This window comes from Amblyraja radiata, chromosome 24, assembly GCF_010909765.2.
Source record: "Amblyraja radiata isolate CabotCenter1 chromosome 24, sAmbRad1.1.pri, whole genome shotgun sequence".
NCBI lineage: Eukaryota > Metazoa > Chordata > Chondrichthyes > Rajiformes > Rajidae > Amblyraja > Amblyraja radiata.
The window spans coordinates 10,972,354-10,989,258 of record NC_045979.1 but is presented as its reverse complement, the minus strand read 5'-3'; the positions used below and the strand labels follow the sequence as shown (position 1 = coordinate 10,989,258).

The 16,905-nt window shown below is 41.0% G+C and overlaps 1 protein-coding gene across 2 annotated transcripts in view; it reads left to right on the top strand.

Moving 5' to 3' along the window:
- The window catches only part of LOC116986768 (alpha-1,3-mannosyl-glycoprotein 4-beta-N-acetylglucosaminyltransferase C-like), a 73,580-nt gene extending 57,373 nt beyond the window's left edge, over positions 1 to 16,207 (top strand). For both annotated transcript variants that reach the window (XM_033042424.1, XM_033042425.1), the window contains exons 2-4: positions 5,837 to 5,994; positions 11,155 to 11,305; positions 13,569 to 16,207. In XM_033042424.1, the coding sequence (XP_032898315.1) occupies positions 5,863 to 5,994; positions 11,155 to 11,305; positions 13,569 to 14,725 (1,440 nt within the window). In that variant the 5' untranslated portion in view covers positions 5,837 to 5,862 and the 3' untranslated portion in view covers positions 14,726 to 16,207. The remainder of the gene's footprint in view (positions 1 to 5,836; positions 5,995 to 11,154; positions 11,306 to 13,568) is intronic.
- Positions 16,208 to 16,905: the final 698 nt, after the last annotated feature.

Sequence of the window (16,905 nt, the reverse complement as noted above, 5' to 3'; positions counted from 1 at the left end):
CCTCCAGCAGTTTGTACCTTGCTCAACATTCCAGCATTTGCTGTTCCATGTGCCTCCCCTTTATTTTCTGCTATTCTAGATTGGTACAGTGATTATAAGACCACGCTGTCCTCTGAAACCCATTAATAAGCTCCCCTAAAATACTCCAAGGCTCGCACATGTCCAACAGGAAATCACAGCAGGGATGCAGGTGTGAATAAAGGCAGAAATAGCAAAATGACACAAAATTGGTCATTAATGTTTTCACTCTGAAAACAAATCAATTTTCAATTGCACAGCGCTGAAAAAAAGCACCTTTATGCAATGGAATTTCCAGATAACAGTTTCTAACAATGATTAAAATGGGACATCTTAAATTAAACATTGATCCATCCACGCTGCCACATCATTGCTGCTGTGATGGCAGAGGAGACTTTCCATTATTTTTCCAATAGACAAGTTGTGGAAGTAATCTTCTTTCTCATGTTATTTCTTGAATAGGCCACATACTTGGTTATTTTGTGTTCTCTAATTGTGTATTTGAGCAAATTATTGTTATTATCTAACTGCTCTTGTATCTTTCTTCCCGTTTCCAAGGGGCAACATAATTGTTTATCCAACTTTGTAACTCTGACCTGGTTTATGTGGTTTAATAAGGTGTTTGTAAAATCAGTTGAGCCCATCACAACTAACTGTGTACCTCCAAGGCCGAGTCATGACTGCAAAAGTTGCAGCAAGTTGACACAGAATTCCATTATGTTGCTCAGAACTGCTCTGAAGCATTCCTTCTTTTACATTGCCTGTGTGAGAGTCTGTAAAGTCTATGGATTATTAAACTCGTATTTCATTTAGTTTAGAGATACAGCGCAGAAACAGGCCCTATGGCCCACCGAATTCATGCCGTCCAGCGATCCCCGCACATTAACATTGTTCTACCCACACCAGGGACAATTTACAATTTTACCAAATGAATTAACCTGCAAATCTGTACGTCTTTGGAGTGTGGGAAGAAACCAGGGCTTCCGGGAAAAACCCACGCGGGTCACGGGGAGAACGTTCAAACTCCATGAAGACAGCACCCGTAGTTAGGTTTGAACCCGGGTCTCTGCCGCTGTAAAGCAGTAACTCTACCGCTGTACCCATTGATTCAGGGAACATCCAATGGTATCCACATGCAAAGTATAAGAGAGAAACAAGGACCTGCAGATGCTGGTCTACAAAAAAAGATGCAAAGTGCTGGAGCCTATCCAACCAGGTCCTCCAGAGATGCTGCCTGATGCACTGAGTTATTCCGGCTCTTTTGGGACTTGTAAAGTATAAGAATTTTAACTAACACTGATAAAGCTTAGTTGGAACTAAGCTTATTCCTATTGCAATATTTATTTGTTCTCATTAGACTTATTGCATTCCATCATTTCCAAGTTGTATCCTGTTTCATTGTTGTGTGTGGACACTTTCAAGCAAATGCTATTGAATGAAAGTGAAAGGCAAAGTTTAAAGGAGATGTGCAGGGCAAGTTTGATTTCACCCAGGCAGTGCTGGGTGCCTGGAACATGCTGCCAGGGGTGATGGTGGAGGCAGATATGAGAGTGGCATACCGTAGGCTTTTGGATAACGGTGTGCAGAGATTAGAGGGGTATGGGTCATGTGCAGGCAGTTTAACTTGGCATCGTGTTTGGCCCAGACATTGTGCCAGCAATATACAAACTTAGTACAGACAGCACCCGTAGTCAGGATTGAACCCAGAACTTTGGCACTGTAGGTCAGCAACTTTACCACTGCACCACTGTGTCACCCTAGTCTCCTGATTCTATTGCCCGCTGGAATTTTCTACCCCTGGGACTATTGGAGGTGAGACCATTAGAAATATTTAAGGTGGAGTTCAATTAAATTTTTGAAAGATCAAGGAATTAAGGAACTGGCACAGAAGTGGTGTTGAGGCCTGCATAGATCACTAATGATCAAATTGAATTGTGGGACTGACCCAGCTGACCTGCTCCTGCTCCTATTTTCTTGTTTAGTTTAGAGATACAAGGTGGAATCAGGCCCTTCTGCCAACTGAGTCCCAAGCCGACCATCAGTCACCTATTCATACTAGTAGGTCATTTAAGACTGAGGAGAGAAAAAAACGTTTCCACCCAGAGAGTTGTGAATTTATGGAATTTCCTGCCACAGAGGGCAGCGGAGGCCAAGTCACTGGATGGATTTAAGAGAGAGTTAGACAGAGCTCTAGGGACTAGTGGAGTCAAGGGATATGGGGAGAAGGCAGGCACGGGTTATTGATAGGGGACGATCAGCCATGATCACAATGAATGGCGGTGCTGGCTCGAAGGGCCGAATGGCCTCCTCCTGCACCTATTTTCTATGTTTCTATGTTATCCCACTTTCTCATCCACTCCCTGCACACTTGGGACAATTTGTAGAGACCTATTAACCTGCAAACCCACACATATTTGGGATGTGGTAGGAAACCGGAATACCCAGAGGAAACCCACACCATTACAGGGAGAACGTGCAAACTCCACACTGACATTACCTGAGGTCAGGATCGAACCTGGGCCTTTTGCGCTGTGAGGCAGCAGCCCTATAGTTGCGCCACCCCTGTGTGTCTTGTGTTATTGGGTGTTTCTCCCATTTACCATTGATTACAAAAGGAGCTGCACAGATGTTTATCCAACTTTGGCCTTTGACCTGCTTTGGCTTTAGACTTGTTGACAGAATCAGTGGAGCTCCTCACAGCCAAATATGTACCTCCGGGGCACAGTCTTGATTGCAATGCAGCAGTTAATTTACACAGAGTTCTACTGCAATTAGTTAGATGTTGTGGCTTGGACTTCACTTGAGGAATTAATGTTAGGCAGTGCATCATCCCCCTCACACGCCTTCAGAAAATACAATAGAAAGCTTTATGTTCCTCTGCCAAGGAACCTGCAAAGGTAAATCACAAATAGTGTAACATTCTTTCAGCACTGCAGCTAAACCACCTGCAGTAGTCTCTAGAGTCATCACTCCATTAAATTCTACTTCAGGTAACATTATTAACACTCAACCAGAGGCATCACCAAAATCACATTGATAATTCATTTACTTTTGGGAACTTAAGGTTTAATTATCGTTATTTCGTGTGCCACCCACAGCGGAGGTAAGCTGGGTACATGCTGAAAATTTGGAATGAAAACAATTCCCAATCGAAATGTTTAGTCCACTCAAACACAACAACACCTTTTTGTATCACTGGCTTAGAAGCTGTCAAGTGTTTTTTGCATCTGTAATATAATAACATCAGGTTTTAGTTGCTGGTTTTGCACTGCTGGAAGTTTGGCATTTGGAGAAACACAATCCCTGTCCATGTAGCTTATACCTCAGAACTTCAACATTCTCAGTTAAATAATTGTACAGTTCTAATTCCTTTGTTAAAATAAACTCCACTGTTATGAAAGTTTTGCTACATTGAAAAGTTTGGAAACAGTCCTTGGAAAAAATGCGGTCTGAATCTAGTGCAGTTCCTCATGCAATTAAACTGTGGGTGTTTGAGTTATTGTGCTACGGACATACACTGACATATTAATTGGGACAAGAAAAATGACTAGCACAGGATTAGAGTGAAATCATGGGCTGATTATGTTGAGAGGAATACTCTGTGGACACTGTTCCAAGGAAGGATGTAACTTTGGTAGGGTGGTGGGTTATACAATAAATCTGTTTAGAGACAGGAAGGTATGTAAGCTCCTGTTATCAATCTCTTGAGTGAAGAAGATAGACTGATTTAGCTATTCCTTTTTCTTTAGGGTTGGTGACAGGTGCTTTGAATACATCAGAGATATCTGTCTCTAGAGATACACTACAGAGAACTATTGATTGTCCCCCCACGCTATCAATCACCTGTCCTAGAATAGAATGGAAATTATGTCCAACATACTTGCATTAAAGAGGATTCCAGACTAGAAGAATTTCTGGTTCAGAGTGTATAATACAGTCAGAAACAAATCAGTCAGATGGATCCTTTTGGTGTTACCTTTAGTGATAGATGCAGCTAAATTAAAGCATTCATTTTTTACCCACAAACAATGGCAAATTTTGCACTATTGCCTTTTAATTAATGCACTTTGAAACACGTGTAAATACTTTAATTAAATAAAACGTTTTAATAATACTACTTATCTAGCTATCAAAGCGTGGCTTAATTCCTTGCTGAGAATACAGAACAGGAAGGAAAATAAAATTGCAACATGAGGCAGTCCGATCTTATCAGGATTTATCCCCCAATAGTCATTTTCTATAAAATGGCTTCAAGCAATTTTCTGTAAGTAGTTTGGATCCAAGCGACGAGCGGTTAATTGTCTGACATATCGACAACGGGCAATGAAATTCTTACATGCAGAAACATAACAGGCATGTAAACATAATATAGATAGATAATGCACTATAGATAAAAATAATTAATAAATACAATACTGGTGCATAAAAAGCAATCAACCTTCGTCCAACCAGAGAGTCCATAACATTTCATTGTGTTCATAGTCCATTGAGTTAGCGCAGTGTAGCGTTCAAGATGGTTGTTGGGAAGATGCTATTCTTGAATCAGGTAGTCACAGTTTACAGACTCCTATACCTTCTTCCTGATGGTAGGAATTAAATGGGGACATGGCCAGGGTGATGTTGGCCTTTGATATTGGCTGCCTTATTGTGGCAGCGCCTCCGAGAGATCCCTCCAATGGAGGGAGATAGATTCCCTCTAAATGCTCCCACTTATTCCAGTTTTTCGAGGTGCTTCCTTTGCCGCTGACAATGTAGGTGCATTTTTTCTCCCACATCAATGCTTACGCCATTTAAAAATCACAGGTGAGGCATTCTGTTATTGAAGGATTGTCGGTAGCCACTATCAGAATATGAGGATGTGGCTGATAATGAACTTTTAAGAGACCTTTTCAAAATTTGCACCCACATGCTGTGTCTCAATGTGGCAAATAATTCTCAGACTCGGATAGTGTATCTTCCTATTCAAAGCCTCGGAAAGAGGTGACTCCAGTAAGAGAAAGTTTCCTTGGATGTTGGCATCCTGGTTTCTCACCCAATTTGTCACTTTTCATTTCAGCAGAAAATATCCTACAGTTATTTAAACATGTGCCCATCCCAGTGAAGTCTCTGAAACTCTCTCCATCTATTCTCCCAAGATGTAATAAGAAGGAACTGCAGATGCTGATTTATATCATAGACACAAAGTGCTGGATTAACTCAGTGGGTCAGGCAATATCTCTGGAGAAAATGGATAGGTGACATTTCAGGTCGGGACCAACCTTTCACTACTGAGGTCTGAGCTTCCCACCTGCATTAAGAGGGCATCAATAATAGTAAGATGACATGCCTCAATGACTATTGACCAGTGGCACTAACATCTGTAGTGATGAAGTGCTTTGAGAGGTTGGTTATGATGGATATCAACTCCGACCTCAACAAGAACTTCGACCCACTGCTGTCACAACAGGTCAACAGAGGATTCGATCTCACTGGCTCTCCACTCCGCACTGGACCACTTGGAAAATAAAAACACTTACGTCAGGCTGTTGTTTATAGACTACAACTCGGCATTCAATACCATCATCCCCCTCCAAGCTGGTTACCATCTCCCCCTCTACATCAGGGACCTGGGGTGGAGGGTACTACATCGAGTAGTCCCTTGCAACCTGTTTCTCTCGCGGTTTGCACACTCACCAGCTGCCTGACCCGCTGAGTTATTTCAGCACTTTGGTTCTATCCATGTTCTCCCGTGATGGTCTCTGTAAAAAATGATGCAGATATTACTTGCTATGTTCACATGAAGACTCCACGTCTAATTCATAACATCTGTGTTTTTTAGAGCAAGACTGAAAACACGCCAGTCTCATGACAACTTGGAAAGCTCCTGCTGCAATGAGATGCTACTGGAAGCGATCAGTAACTACTCTTGGTTTTTCCCTGTTCCTTTGCTTGCTTGTGTATATTTGCACAAAGGATGATGAAGAAGAGAGTGCACTGGTGAGTATTTTAAATGGAAGAGTTTAGTGCCTAATCTGCATTGATTTTTGAAACTCTGCACAATCGTGTGTCAGGAGTAGGTTGAGTTAACACTGCTTTTCAACAAATAACTATGGGATTTGGAGTTTTGATGAAAAGTCATTAACCTGGATTGTTAACTCTGTTAACCCAATTTATATAAATGATTTGGAGGAGGGAACCAAGTGTAATATATCAAAATTTGCGGACGATACAAAAATGGGAGGAAAAGTAGGGGATGAGGAGGATAGGAAGAGTCTGCAAAAGGATATAGATAAGCTAGGTGAGTGGGCAACAACTTGGCAGATGAAATTTAATACTAATAAATGTGAAGTCATTCACTTTGGGAAAAAAAATGATAGGGCAAGTTATTTTCTAAATGAGGAGGAGCTGCGTTGTAATGCAACGCAAAGGGATCTAGGGGTATTAGTACATGAATCACTAAAAGTTAGTATGCAGGTGCAGCAAGCAATCAGGAAGGCCAATGGAGTTTTGGCCTTTATTGCTAGGGGGATTGAGTATAAAAACACGGAGGTCTTGCTGCAGCTGTACACAGTATTAGTGAGACCACATTTGGAATACTGTGTACAGTTCTGGGGTCCATACTTAAGAAAGGATGTACTAGCCCTGGAGGCAGTGCAGCGAAGGTTTACAAGATTAATTCCTGCAATGAGGGGATTGACATATGAGGAAAGGTTAAGTAGGCTGGAACTCTACTCTTTGGAGTTTAGAAGAATGAGAGGCGATCTCATTGAAACATATAAGATCGTGAGGGGCCTTGATCGGGTGGATGCACCGAGGATGTTCCCAATGATCGGGGAAACTAGAACTAGGGGACATAGTTGCAGAATAAGGGGGGGCTCTTTTAAAACTGAGATGAGGAAGAACTTCTTCACCCAGAGGGTGGTTAATTTATGGAATTCACTGCCCCAGGGAGCAGTGGAAGCAGAAACGTTAAATATATTTAAGACTAAAATAGATGGTTTTTTAGCTGCCAAGGGGATAAGGGGCTACGGGGAGAGGGCAGGGATATGGACCTAGGTATGGTTAGTATAGTAAGACCTGAGTGATCTCCTGGACAAGTGTCGATCGCCTGGATTGGGGTCGGAGAGGAATTTCCCGGATTTTTTTCCCGAATTGGACCTGGGTTTTATCCGGTTTTTTGCCTCCCCCAGGAGATCACGAGGTTCTTGGGGTGGAGAGGGGTGATAGCGGTATAAAGGGGAGGGTAGTGTCTTGTGTTCTGTGTCTTGTGTCTACTGTTTGTGGGTAGGTGTGTCTGTTTAGTGTTCAGCCATGAGCGAGTGGCGGTGTGGGCTCGACGGACCTGGTGGTCTACTCTCGCACCTACTTTCTATGTTTCTATGTTTTTCACTCCCCTGTTGCTGGGTATTTTCAGCATCTTCTGTTTTTATCTCGGTAGTGGTGAGAGTTAATCAAATGTGACAAAGCGTAACTCTCAGCATTGTTCCCCTATGTGCCACGTGTCAGATTAACTGTATATTTCTATTGACATAAAACCTAAGAATCCCGCCTGTTAATTAGTGCATTCTAGCCCAGGTATTTTTTTTTTGTGGTAATAGTGAGATTGCCTTCCCAATGGTAAAAGAAGAATAGTTAATTCACCCAAATCCAAACTGATGTCTGGTCTAAATTTCTTCTATTATATTAACGTACATGAACTCTAACATTCCAGATTCAAGGACAGTTTCTGCCAGTTGTTATCAGGCAACCGCACCATCCTATCACCAACTAGAGAGCAGTTCTGACCTACCATCTACCTCATTGTAGACCCTTGGACTATCTTTAATCGGACTTTTATATTTTTTCCCGTCATCCTGTATCTGTACACGGTGGACGACTTGATTGTATTCATGTATAGTCTTTCTGCTGACTGGATAGCACACAGCAAAAAAGCTTTTCACTATACCTCGGTACATATGACAATAATCTAAACTAAACAAAAATCCACTCTCAAATGAATATGTCAGTTGTTCTGGCATATAGACACACAGAACAATCAATGTTCTTCATAAAACATTATCCTGAAGAGATCTCAGAAGGTTTGACCTTCTGGTCAATAGGCTATTGTCAAAATAGTTTCCATTGCAACCACAGACTTATTCAAAGCCACTTTGCTTTATTTTGCACATGGACAGCAGCTGAGAAGAAGATTAACTCCTGGTTGCTGGTGCTGTGAGGCTGTACCACTGTGTAACCTGAAATGTTATCACATTGCAAAGCTGGCAGCAGAATAAAACAAATATGCCTGCGCACAGAAATTACCTGTAGGTCTCACTATTATTACTGAAGCACTGGGTCAAATATAACAAGTAAAATTCAAGACTGATGTATGATTTGCTCAAGGTAGAAATAAGGTGCTGCAGAATCTGGTCTACAAAATTGCCACAAGGTGCTTGATTAACTCAGTGGGTCAGGCAGCATCTCTGGAGAACAAGGATAGGTGACGTTTAGAATTGGGACCCTTCCTCTGACTAATAGTAGGGGGAGGGGGGTGGGGGGAGCCTGGAGGAGAGGAAGGGCAGGACAAAGCCTGGCAGGTAATGGCTGGATATAAGTGAGGGGGGGGGGGGGGGGGGGTTGATACACAAATAATTGGACAAAGGCCAGAGATGAAAAGACAGTAAGAGTTAGAGAAAGGAATTGAGGAGTTGCACATTGTGAAGCTAGAGTAAGGAATGTAGATGGACGGGGGAGGGGGGGGTTGGGGGGAATAGGTAGGGTACAGGGGAGGGAAGCGAGGGAATGGGGGGGGGGGTGGGGGAAGAAGGGGGGGGGAAGTAGTTAGCTAAAATTGAATAATTCAAAGTCCATGCTGTTAAGTTGTAAGCTACCAGGCAGAATATGAGGTGCTGTTCCTCCAGTTTGCGTGTGGCCTCACTCTGGCAATTGAGGCAGCCCATGGCAGAAAGGTCAGTGTGGGAATGGGAAGAGGAATTAAAATGGTTAGCAACCAGGTGATCCAGAAGGCCTTGGCGCAAGTGTTTGGCAAAACTCCCGCTGAGTCAATGGTTGGTCTCTCTGAGGTACTGAAGACCACATCGGGCACACAGGATGCAGTTGTTGAGGTTGGGGGAGGTGCACGTGAACTTCTGTCTCACCTGGAAGGACTGTTGGGGTGCCTGGATGGATGTGAGGAAGGAGGTTTAGAGACAGGTGTTGCATCTCTTGCCGCTGCAGGGGAAAATGCCTGAGAAGGGTGTGGTTTGGATGAGAAGGGACGAGTGAAGCAAGGAGTTGCGGAGGGAGCCGGAAAGGGGTGAGGATAGGAAGATGTGACTGGTGGTTGAGTCAAGTTAGAGGTGACGGAAGTGTCAGAAGATGATGTGTTGGACATGGATGCTGGAGGCATGAAAGGTGTCGACCAGGGGAACTCCAGTTCCGTCTTGTGGGAGGAGAAACGAGAGCAGAACTAGGACATAGAGGAGATGAAGATGAAGGATCCATCTATTACAGCAGGGAGGGGGGGGGGGCATGTTTATGAAAGAATGAAGACATCTGGGAGGTTCTAGTGGAAAGCCTTATCTTGGGAGTAAATGTGGCAGAGACAATTACATTGAGAGTAAGGAATAGCTTATTTGCAAGAGGCAGGGTGGGAGGAAGTGTAGTCCAGATAACTGTGGGAGTCAGAAGGTCTACAGTAGATGTCAGCCAATAATTTATCCCCTGTGATGGAGACAGAGAGATTAAGATTGGTGAGGGAGATGTCAGAGAGAAAGTCCAAGTGAATTTGAGGGCAGAGTGGAAGTCAGCGGTAAAGTTAATGTAATCAATGATTCTTTCCAAAGCTGGTCATTTGCATTCATCTGTATAGGCAAATGTGTAAGTATTTCAACCTCATCTTAATGCTGGCATCTTGGCACAATATATGATCCTTTTATAATTGTACTGGACAGTTACCCTGCTCATCTTGGTCCACCGGCTATGAGTAATATCATTTAGTAACATCTATGCATTGCTTCCTCCCTGCTCAATATCTACCTGTGTGATAAGTAAATCTGGGGGAATAAAGCAGTGGAATACCATGTGTATACTATTTGAAAAGTCAAATCAAGAAATGCAAGTCCTGTAGGAAGGATCAGCAGATGCTGGTTGATACTGAAGATAGACACAAAATGCTGCAGTAACATAGCGGGTCAGGCAGCATCTCTGGAGAAAAGGAATAGGTGATGCTTTGGGTTGGAACCCTATTTCAGACTTCATCCTGAGTTGGGTGGACTTGATCCATGATATAATAATGCCTGTGTCTTGTACGCTGCTTCCAAAGTTAAGTTCTATTGACAATCATTTAGTGTCCCTCATGAGAAAGTGTAGCGACTCTAATCTTGTTATTTATATTTTCAGTGCTTAGCATGACTACACATTTTTTTTTAAAACATACCAGGCTATTTAGATTGCAATCAAAATATTCACTTTTCATATAATTTTCATCTGGTGTATTTTAATAATCCCCTGTCCAGACCAATTACTGTTTTGTCTTGGCCTTTGTTTGTACTGAATCTCTCTTAGTTTTGAGTTGGAATTTCAGCAGAATACTGAGAGCACAGTCTCTGCTGAGTATAAACTAATCAAGCTAACTTCAGTAGATAGGTTAAAAATATCAGACTGCAAATAAGGTAAATGCAAATGACAACAGATAATGCCAATAATAGGTCATTGGCATGAATTGTTTAACTTTGTTTCTCTCTTCACATATACTGCCTGACTTGCTGAGTGTTTTCAGTATTTTCCTTTATTTGTTTCAACCAGACTAGATGGGAATGACCATTTAAAAAAAATCCTAACTAATTTCCAATGACCCAGCTTCAGAAAATCGCTTAAATCCTGCTTTAATCATTTTGCTTTAAATTTAATTCATTTTCAGCTGAGTTTAACTGAAATATACTGGACATTATTTAGATGAACAGGAAATTACAATGGGAAATTGTAAGGAAGTCCTCCCAGTATACGTAATAGAATAGCGGGGTAGACTCGATGGGCCGAATGGCCTAATTCTGCTCCTATGTGCTGTGACGTCTCCTTTTATGCTAAGGTGTTAGTATGGCCATAAAATAAGCAGTATTGAAGCATGCATGTTTGATATTGTCCATTTTCCTACTCCAATGTGCCATTGTCTTTCAGAAAATGGAAGAAAGGCGATTGGCCAAAGAAATAGCCGTGCAGCAGCTGTACTCCGAGAGGAACGTGCAGAACTTCAGGGAGCTGGTCAATTTCTCTTCCCCCATTAACGTCACCTATCAATATTTGGCAGGGTACCCTTTGTTAAAAAAAAGTAAGAGAATAATTATAAAGTTTGGCATGAATTAATTGTAAAAAGGATTAATGCAATTAAGAGGTAAATGTGGTGCCATTTTATCTCAAATCTAAAACAGGAACTTTTTGGTGTGCAGATGAGCTAAAGTAGGTTATTTTTAACTGCATTCCTATTGTATGAGGGAAAATAACCTTATTTTCATCCACAGTATTCCAGTGTTCCCACGAAGCATGCGAAGATGTGCCATCAGTTTTATTTCCATTTGAGACGCAATTATTAGCTGAAGAAATTATTCTTGAGTCAAACAATAGTTAAGCACCTTGGGATAAATATTCTATTGTGTAACAGCAGTTTTTTTGCACGATCCAATGTCAAAGAGAAAACAATTCGGAATAGAAACCAAGATTTACTGCATTGATTTCAAAGCCCAGAATGTACTGTATATTTTGGGTATTCCACGCATGTGATGTAATAAAGCAGGGTAACATGTAGACATGTAGTGGCTTCCCACGGCATGCAACATGTGTCTGACTGATGCCTCGCTAATGTGGCCTGTAGGTTAATTCATATAGAAACAGGTCATCATCACATTATGGATAAGGTTTATAGTGGCCCTGAATGAGTAGATAGATCCCAGTGGACCTGGGGCTGGTTTCTGGGAAGTTCACTTCAAATGGAAAATTTCAAACCTCGCAATAGTTCACCCAGCATGCACCAAACAGCTTCCTCTCCCAACACTTCATCACTAAGTGAGACTGATGAGATCTCTTAGTTTAAAGATACAGCAAGGAAACAGCCCTTCCGTCCACTGAGTCCATGCCAACCACTGATCACACCTTCACAATAGTTCCACGTTATTACATTTTTGCATCGACTCCTTACACATTAAAGGCAATTTTACAGAGGCCAATTGACCTGCAAAGTCGCACGTGTCTGTGATATGGAGGAAACTGGAGCACCCGGAGGAAACTGACACGGTCACAGGAAGAAAATGCAAACTCTTGTTTTACTTTTAATGAGTAAACATAGGACTTTTTACCCTTTTGACAGTAAAATTATGTACGAGTGCACATTTGCCCTTTCCCCAAGACATTTTCCATGCTTTTTATTTAATCCACGACCAAACTAATTACCTTTATAGATTTTACCCTTGCAGACTTTGCATGCAGAGAAATCTTTTTAATTTTAGAATTTAAAATTCATAATCAAAATTCATGTCAAAATGTTAAATATTGTTCAGTTGCTTGAAAGATATTAATTTCACTAAAAAGCCCATTCATCAAACTTCATCAATCATTCCCATGTCAGCATTGGCAATGGTCCAGCATTGTATCAAGTCCCTTATATTATGTATTAAACAACTCCTTCATTTCACCCACATACAAGTGTGACACTTGTATTTGCTGTGCAAGCCAGTAGATTGCTAAAACATTTTCATGTGAAATTATGAACTGGGTCATCTCGACACCTTTTTACCTGGGACCCTAGCACCTGGAACAGGGGTTATAATTTCTACAAACCTGCATTAGCTTTTTCGTAAAGAACTAGGGAAAATAAACTTCAATTGACTGTATCATCCATCTTTGCTCCAGAGTACAGCCAGTACTGGGGCTACATAAATGTTCCGTTCCTGGGAATTGTTAGTAAACTGATTTTTCGATGTCAGAAATGCCCACTTTCTTTACCAACCCATGTTTCACCACTGTTTATAGACTTGCTATAAGTCTTTCATTTCATTCAATAACCACTCGGGCATGACCCATATTTCAAATAATGGAATATATATATTGTATTGACTTTTTAATGAATACCATGAAACATTATATTATTATTACCATTAGTAGCTTGAAACATGCTTTAAAATGCATGGGAGAATATGCACAAAGTCATTAGTAATCCAGGGATAACCTGTTTATATTTCAATATAGATTTACTGTAGATTGTAAGCCTGGATTAAACGAGGGTATTTAGTCCATGTTTTCATGTTAACCTAAAACTGAATGGCCTGTCCCTGCTGATGATGGAAACCAATTGTTTGGCAAGTATTGGGAGAGAAAAAAAGCCAGTTAACAAAGCAAGTAAATGGTTTTAATTGAAGTTGTGTGCCATACCCAAGCACAACAAAACACTGGAACATCAGTCCAAGCTCAGCTTTAGATACTGTACAGTGTCATTTACTACATAAAACTAACACGGTTGGTAAATAGAATGGAAACAGTTGGTCTTCTTCATATTTCTTCACAATTGTTCAAACTTGTTTCTGTCTCTACACCACTTACAGAATACATCACAGTAGGATTGTCTTCTGTGAAACGGAAGCGAGGAAATTACCTTCTTGAGACACTTAAGTCCATCTTCAAGCAGTCTACTAATGAAGAGCTCACCGAGATGGTGGTGGTCGTCCACATGGCTGACTTTGACATGCTGTGGAATATGCAAGTGGTGCAGGACATCTCTACAAAATTTGCCCACCACATAATCTCTGGCCACTTGATCATCATTCATGCCCCTGAACAGCACTACCCACCGCTAACAGGCCTGAAAAGAAATTATAATGACCCTGCTGATCGTGTGACATTCAGGTCAAAACAAAATGTTGACTATGCTTTCCTGCTCAACTTTTGTGCAAATGTATCTGATTATTACATAATGCTGGAAGATGATGTTCAATGTTCCCACTCTTTCCTAACTGCAATTAAGAAAGTCCTTGCTTCAAAAGAGGGCTCCTACTGGGTGACCTTGGAATTTTCCAAGCTGGGCTACATTGGAAAACTTTACCATTCAACTGACCTTCCTAGACTGGCCCACTTTCTTCTGATGTTTTACCAAGAGATGCCATGTGACTGGTTACTAAGTCATTTCCGAAACCTTCTCACACAAAAAAATGTCATTCGTTTTAAGCCTTCCTTGTTCCAACACATCGGATACTATTCATCTTTCAGGGGTACGGAAAATAGGTTAAAGGACGATGACTTTGAAGAAGACTTCTTTGATGTTCCTGACAACCCGCCAGCAACAATCTCCACTAGCCTCAAAGTTTTTGAAAACTATGACCCCAGCAAAGCCTACAGTAATAGTGATGAGTACTTCTGGGGAAAATCACCCAGCACTGGGGATTTCTTCACCATTGTGTTCATGAAGCCGATGAACATCACCAGAATTCACATAGTCACTGGCTCAGAAGATAGACATGGTGATGTTCTTCATTCTGGGATCGTTGAAGTTGGAAAGAATCCAAAATTGACACAAAAGGGGAAAGATTGCATAGAATATGTTAAACTAAAGGAGTTTCAAAATGGACAGTTTGACCAAAAAGATGTAGGTAACATTATAAACTTCACCGTAGAATGTGTACGGATATTTGTGACAGAAAGCCAAAGCGACTGGCTTATTATTCGTAGTATTAGTATTTGGGCAAAGCAAGCCACCTCACTATGACAAAGTACATGAATTATACCCCTCTATTGTCTTTGGCTGTCCTCTCCTCAGTGACCTGCCTTGGGTTATTGTTCTGTGTGTACACCTCGTAAAGCAGTCGCTTGTTCGTGACCGGGTCTGCCTAGCGAACTTTGAGAGCTTGTTGCACTGTGCAGCCTCATCAATTTCCGAATGCACCTCCAGCCCTCAGATGGTGATTAGGAGAAAGCCTCTATGCAGATTCAGATCCCTTCCCCTCGTCCCTGTCCAGGAGGATCACATTAGAGTGCATCAGTTCAGGAATACCGAAAAGAGCTAAATAATTAGTGGTTTGGCAATTTTTCAGATGTACATAATCTTTCAATAAATCATGAGCGTTATTCCAATAGACCACACGAAAATGACTTATGAACGACACTCTGCCAGCCAGCTAGCCGGAATCACGAGTCAATTGCTTAGTTCCTGGTGTGGCATGCAGCACAAATGATAGATGTTTTGAAAAAAGTGCGAGATTTTGTATTCTAAGCTGATGTTGAAATATGTCAGCCCAGAATTATGAAATCTGTTCAGAGGTTTAATTATCATGGTGATCAGTAGGCAGCTCTCTCGTTTCCTCCACCTTTTAGCCCTTCACGTGTGTGATGGGTAGTGAGAGAGTGTGACTGGGCAAGTAGACAGGGCCGGGAAGCATGATAATTGAACTTCAAAGCTCACATGAACATTTTACAAAGAAAGCTCTGGATATTTGATCTTTTTTTTTCCTGCATCAAAAATGAATAAGCACAATAAATCTGGCAGACAAACTGAAAAGCTAAAAAATTTAAAGTTTTTGAGCAAGAATGGTAACAGTCATGTTCAGATCAAATGGACATTAGATCACACCTAATCTTTTCCAATAAGGTGATCAAGAGTTAAACCCTCTGTGGTCATCCCCAAAATGGAAGATTTGCACATTGTGGTACAGGTTTGCAATGTGATGGAAGGAGTACAAAGTGTCAGGTTGTGTGTCCTGTCTTTGTTTTACCTGAAAAGGAATAACCCACAACTAGGGATGTCCCCAACTCAGTATCTGAGTCTAAGAATGGAGAGGATTGGTAGGGGACTTGTAGGAGGGAGAATTTAAGTTAATTTGTTCTTTATAAATGATTTTACAATTCCTCTTCAAATGGACCCAGTTGAGCTTTGCCTCACCTTAGGGAAGGGGATCAATGGCCTTTATTAAGTGTAAATAACTGTGGACAAATTATGTATATTTTGTACAAGTATTTGTACCTTGATTCAAAGAATGCCTTGACATGTAATATATTCCACAAATAATGTGATCATTGATGTTTTCAAGGTAACTTTGCAAATGAAGATGTTTATTCATGATATCTTTTGAATAAGGAATTGTTTACTTGTTTTTTAATGAGATGAGCAGCTGTTAAAATATTTGGATATTAAATGCAGTTGTGGTTCATTAATGTTAGATATGCTGCACTATTACAGTTAGCTTTTTCAAGATGTACCTCCTTTGCCTCATTTTCTACTATACTGTACATTATAAGTTATAGATTGAGAGTGTGGACTGAATGCATTCAAACCCAACACACGCAATTTTCTTCAAAATTTTATCATTAGCCATAAATACAACTGTTGTATCACACACGTGAAGTATCTAGTAGGTGAAAGTAATGAGGAACCATTGAGTGTGGTTTACCCTTACAAGGAAGCACCAAGATTTTTTACGCCAACCAAAATCAATGTTATTTAATTCCATAATACATGGTTAAACCTGCTCACGCACCAGAGGTTCAATTGTCCAGCATTGGACCATAACCATGCAAATGATTATTTTAAAAATGGACTGTGCCACTTAAATAAAATTAATTAATTTTAGCGCAGTTTTTCTAACCCTTCCACCGGAGTACTCATCACATATGGATCTGTTATGGACTAACTGACAGCCACTAATTGCTATGATTCATTGGCACCCTGTGATCATCAATATCCAACTGTTGCAGTAGTTGAAGACGCATTAGGTAAATATTGGAGTGTATTTGTTCCGTTTTTCTTGTGTTATGATATCAGATTGTAAGGGGCCTGTTAGATTACTTTTGAAATGCAAAACTACAGAGTTGGGCAGCACAGAAATGGGCCCTTTCATCTCTCCACATCCGGGACGATCATGATATCTCTACTAATCACATGTGGCTACATTA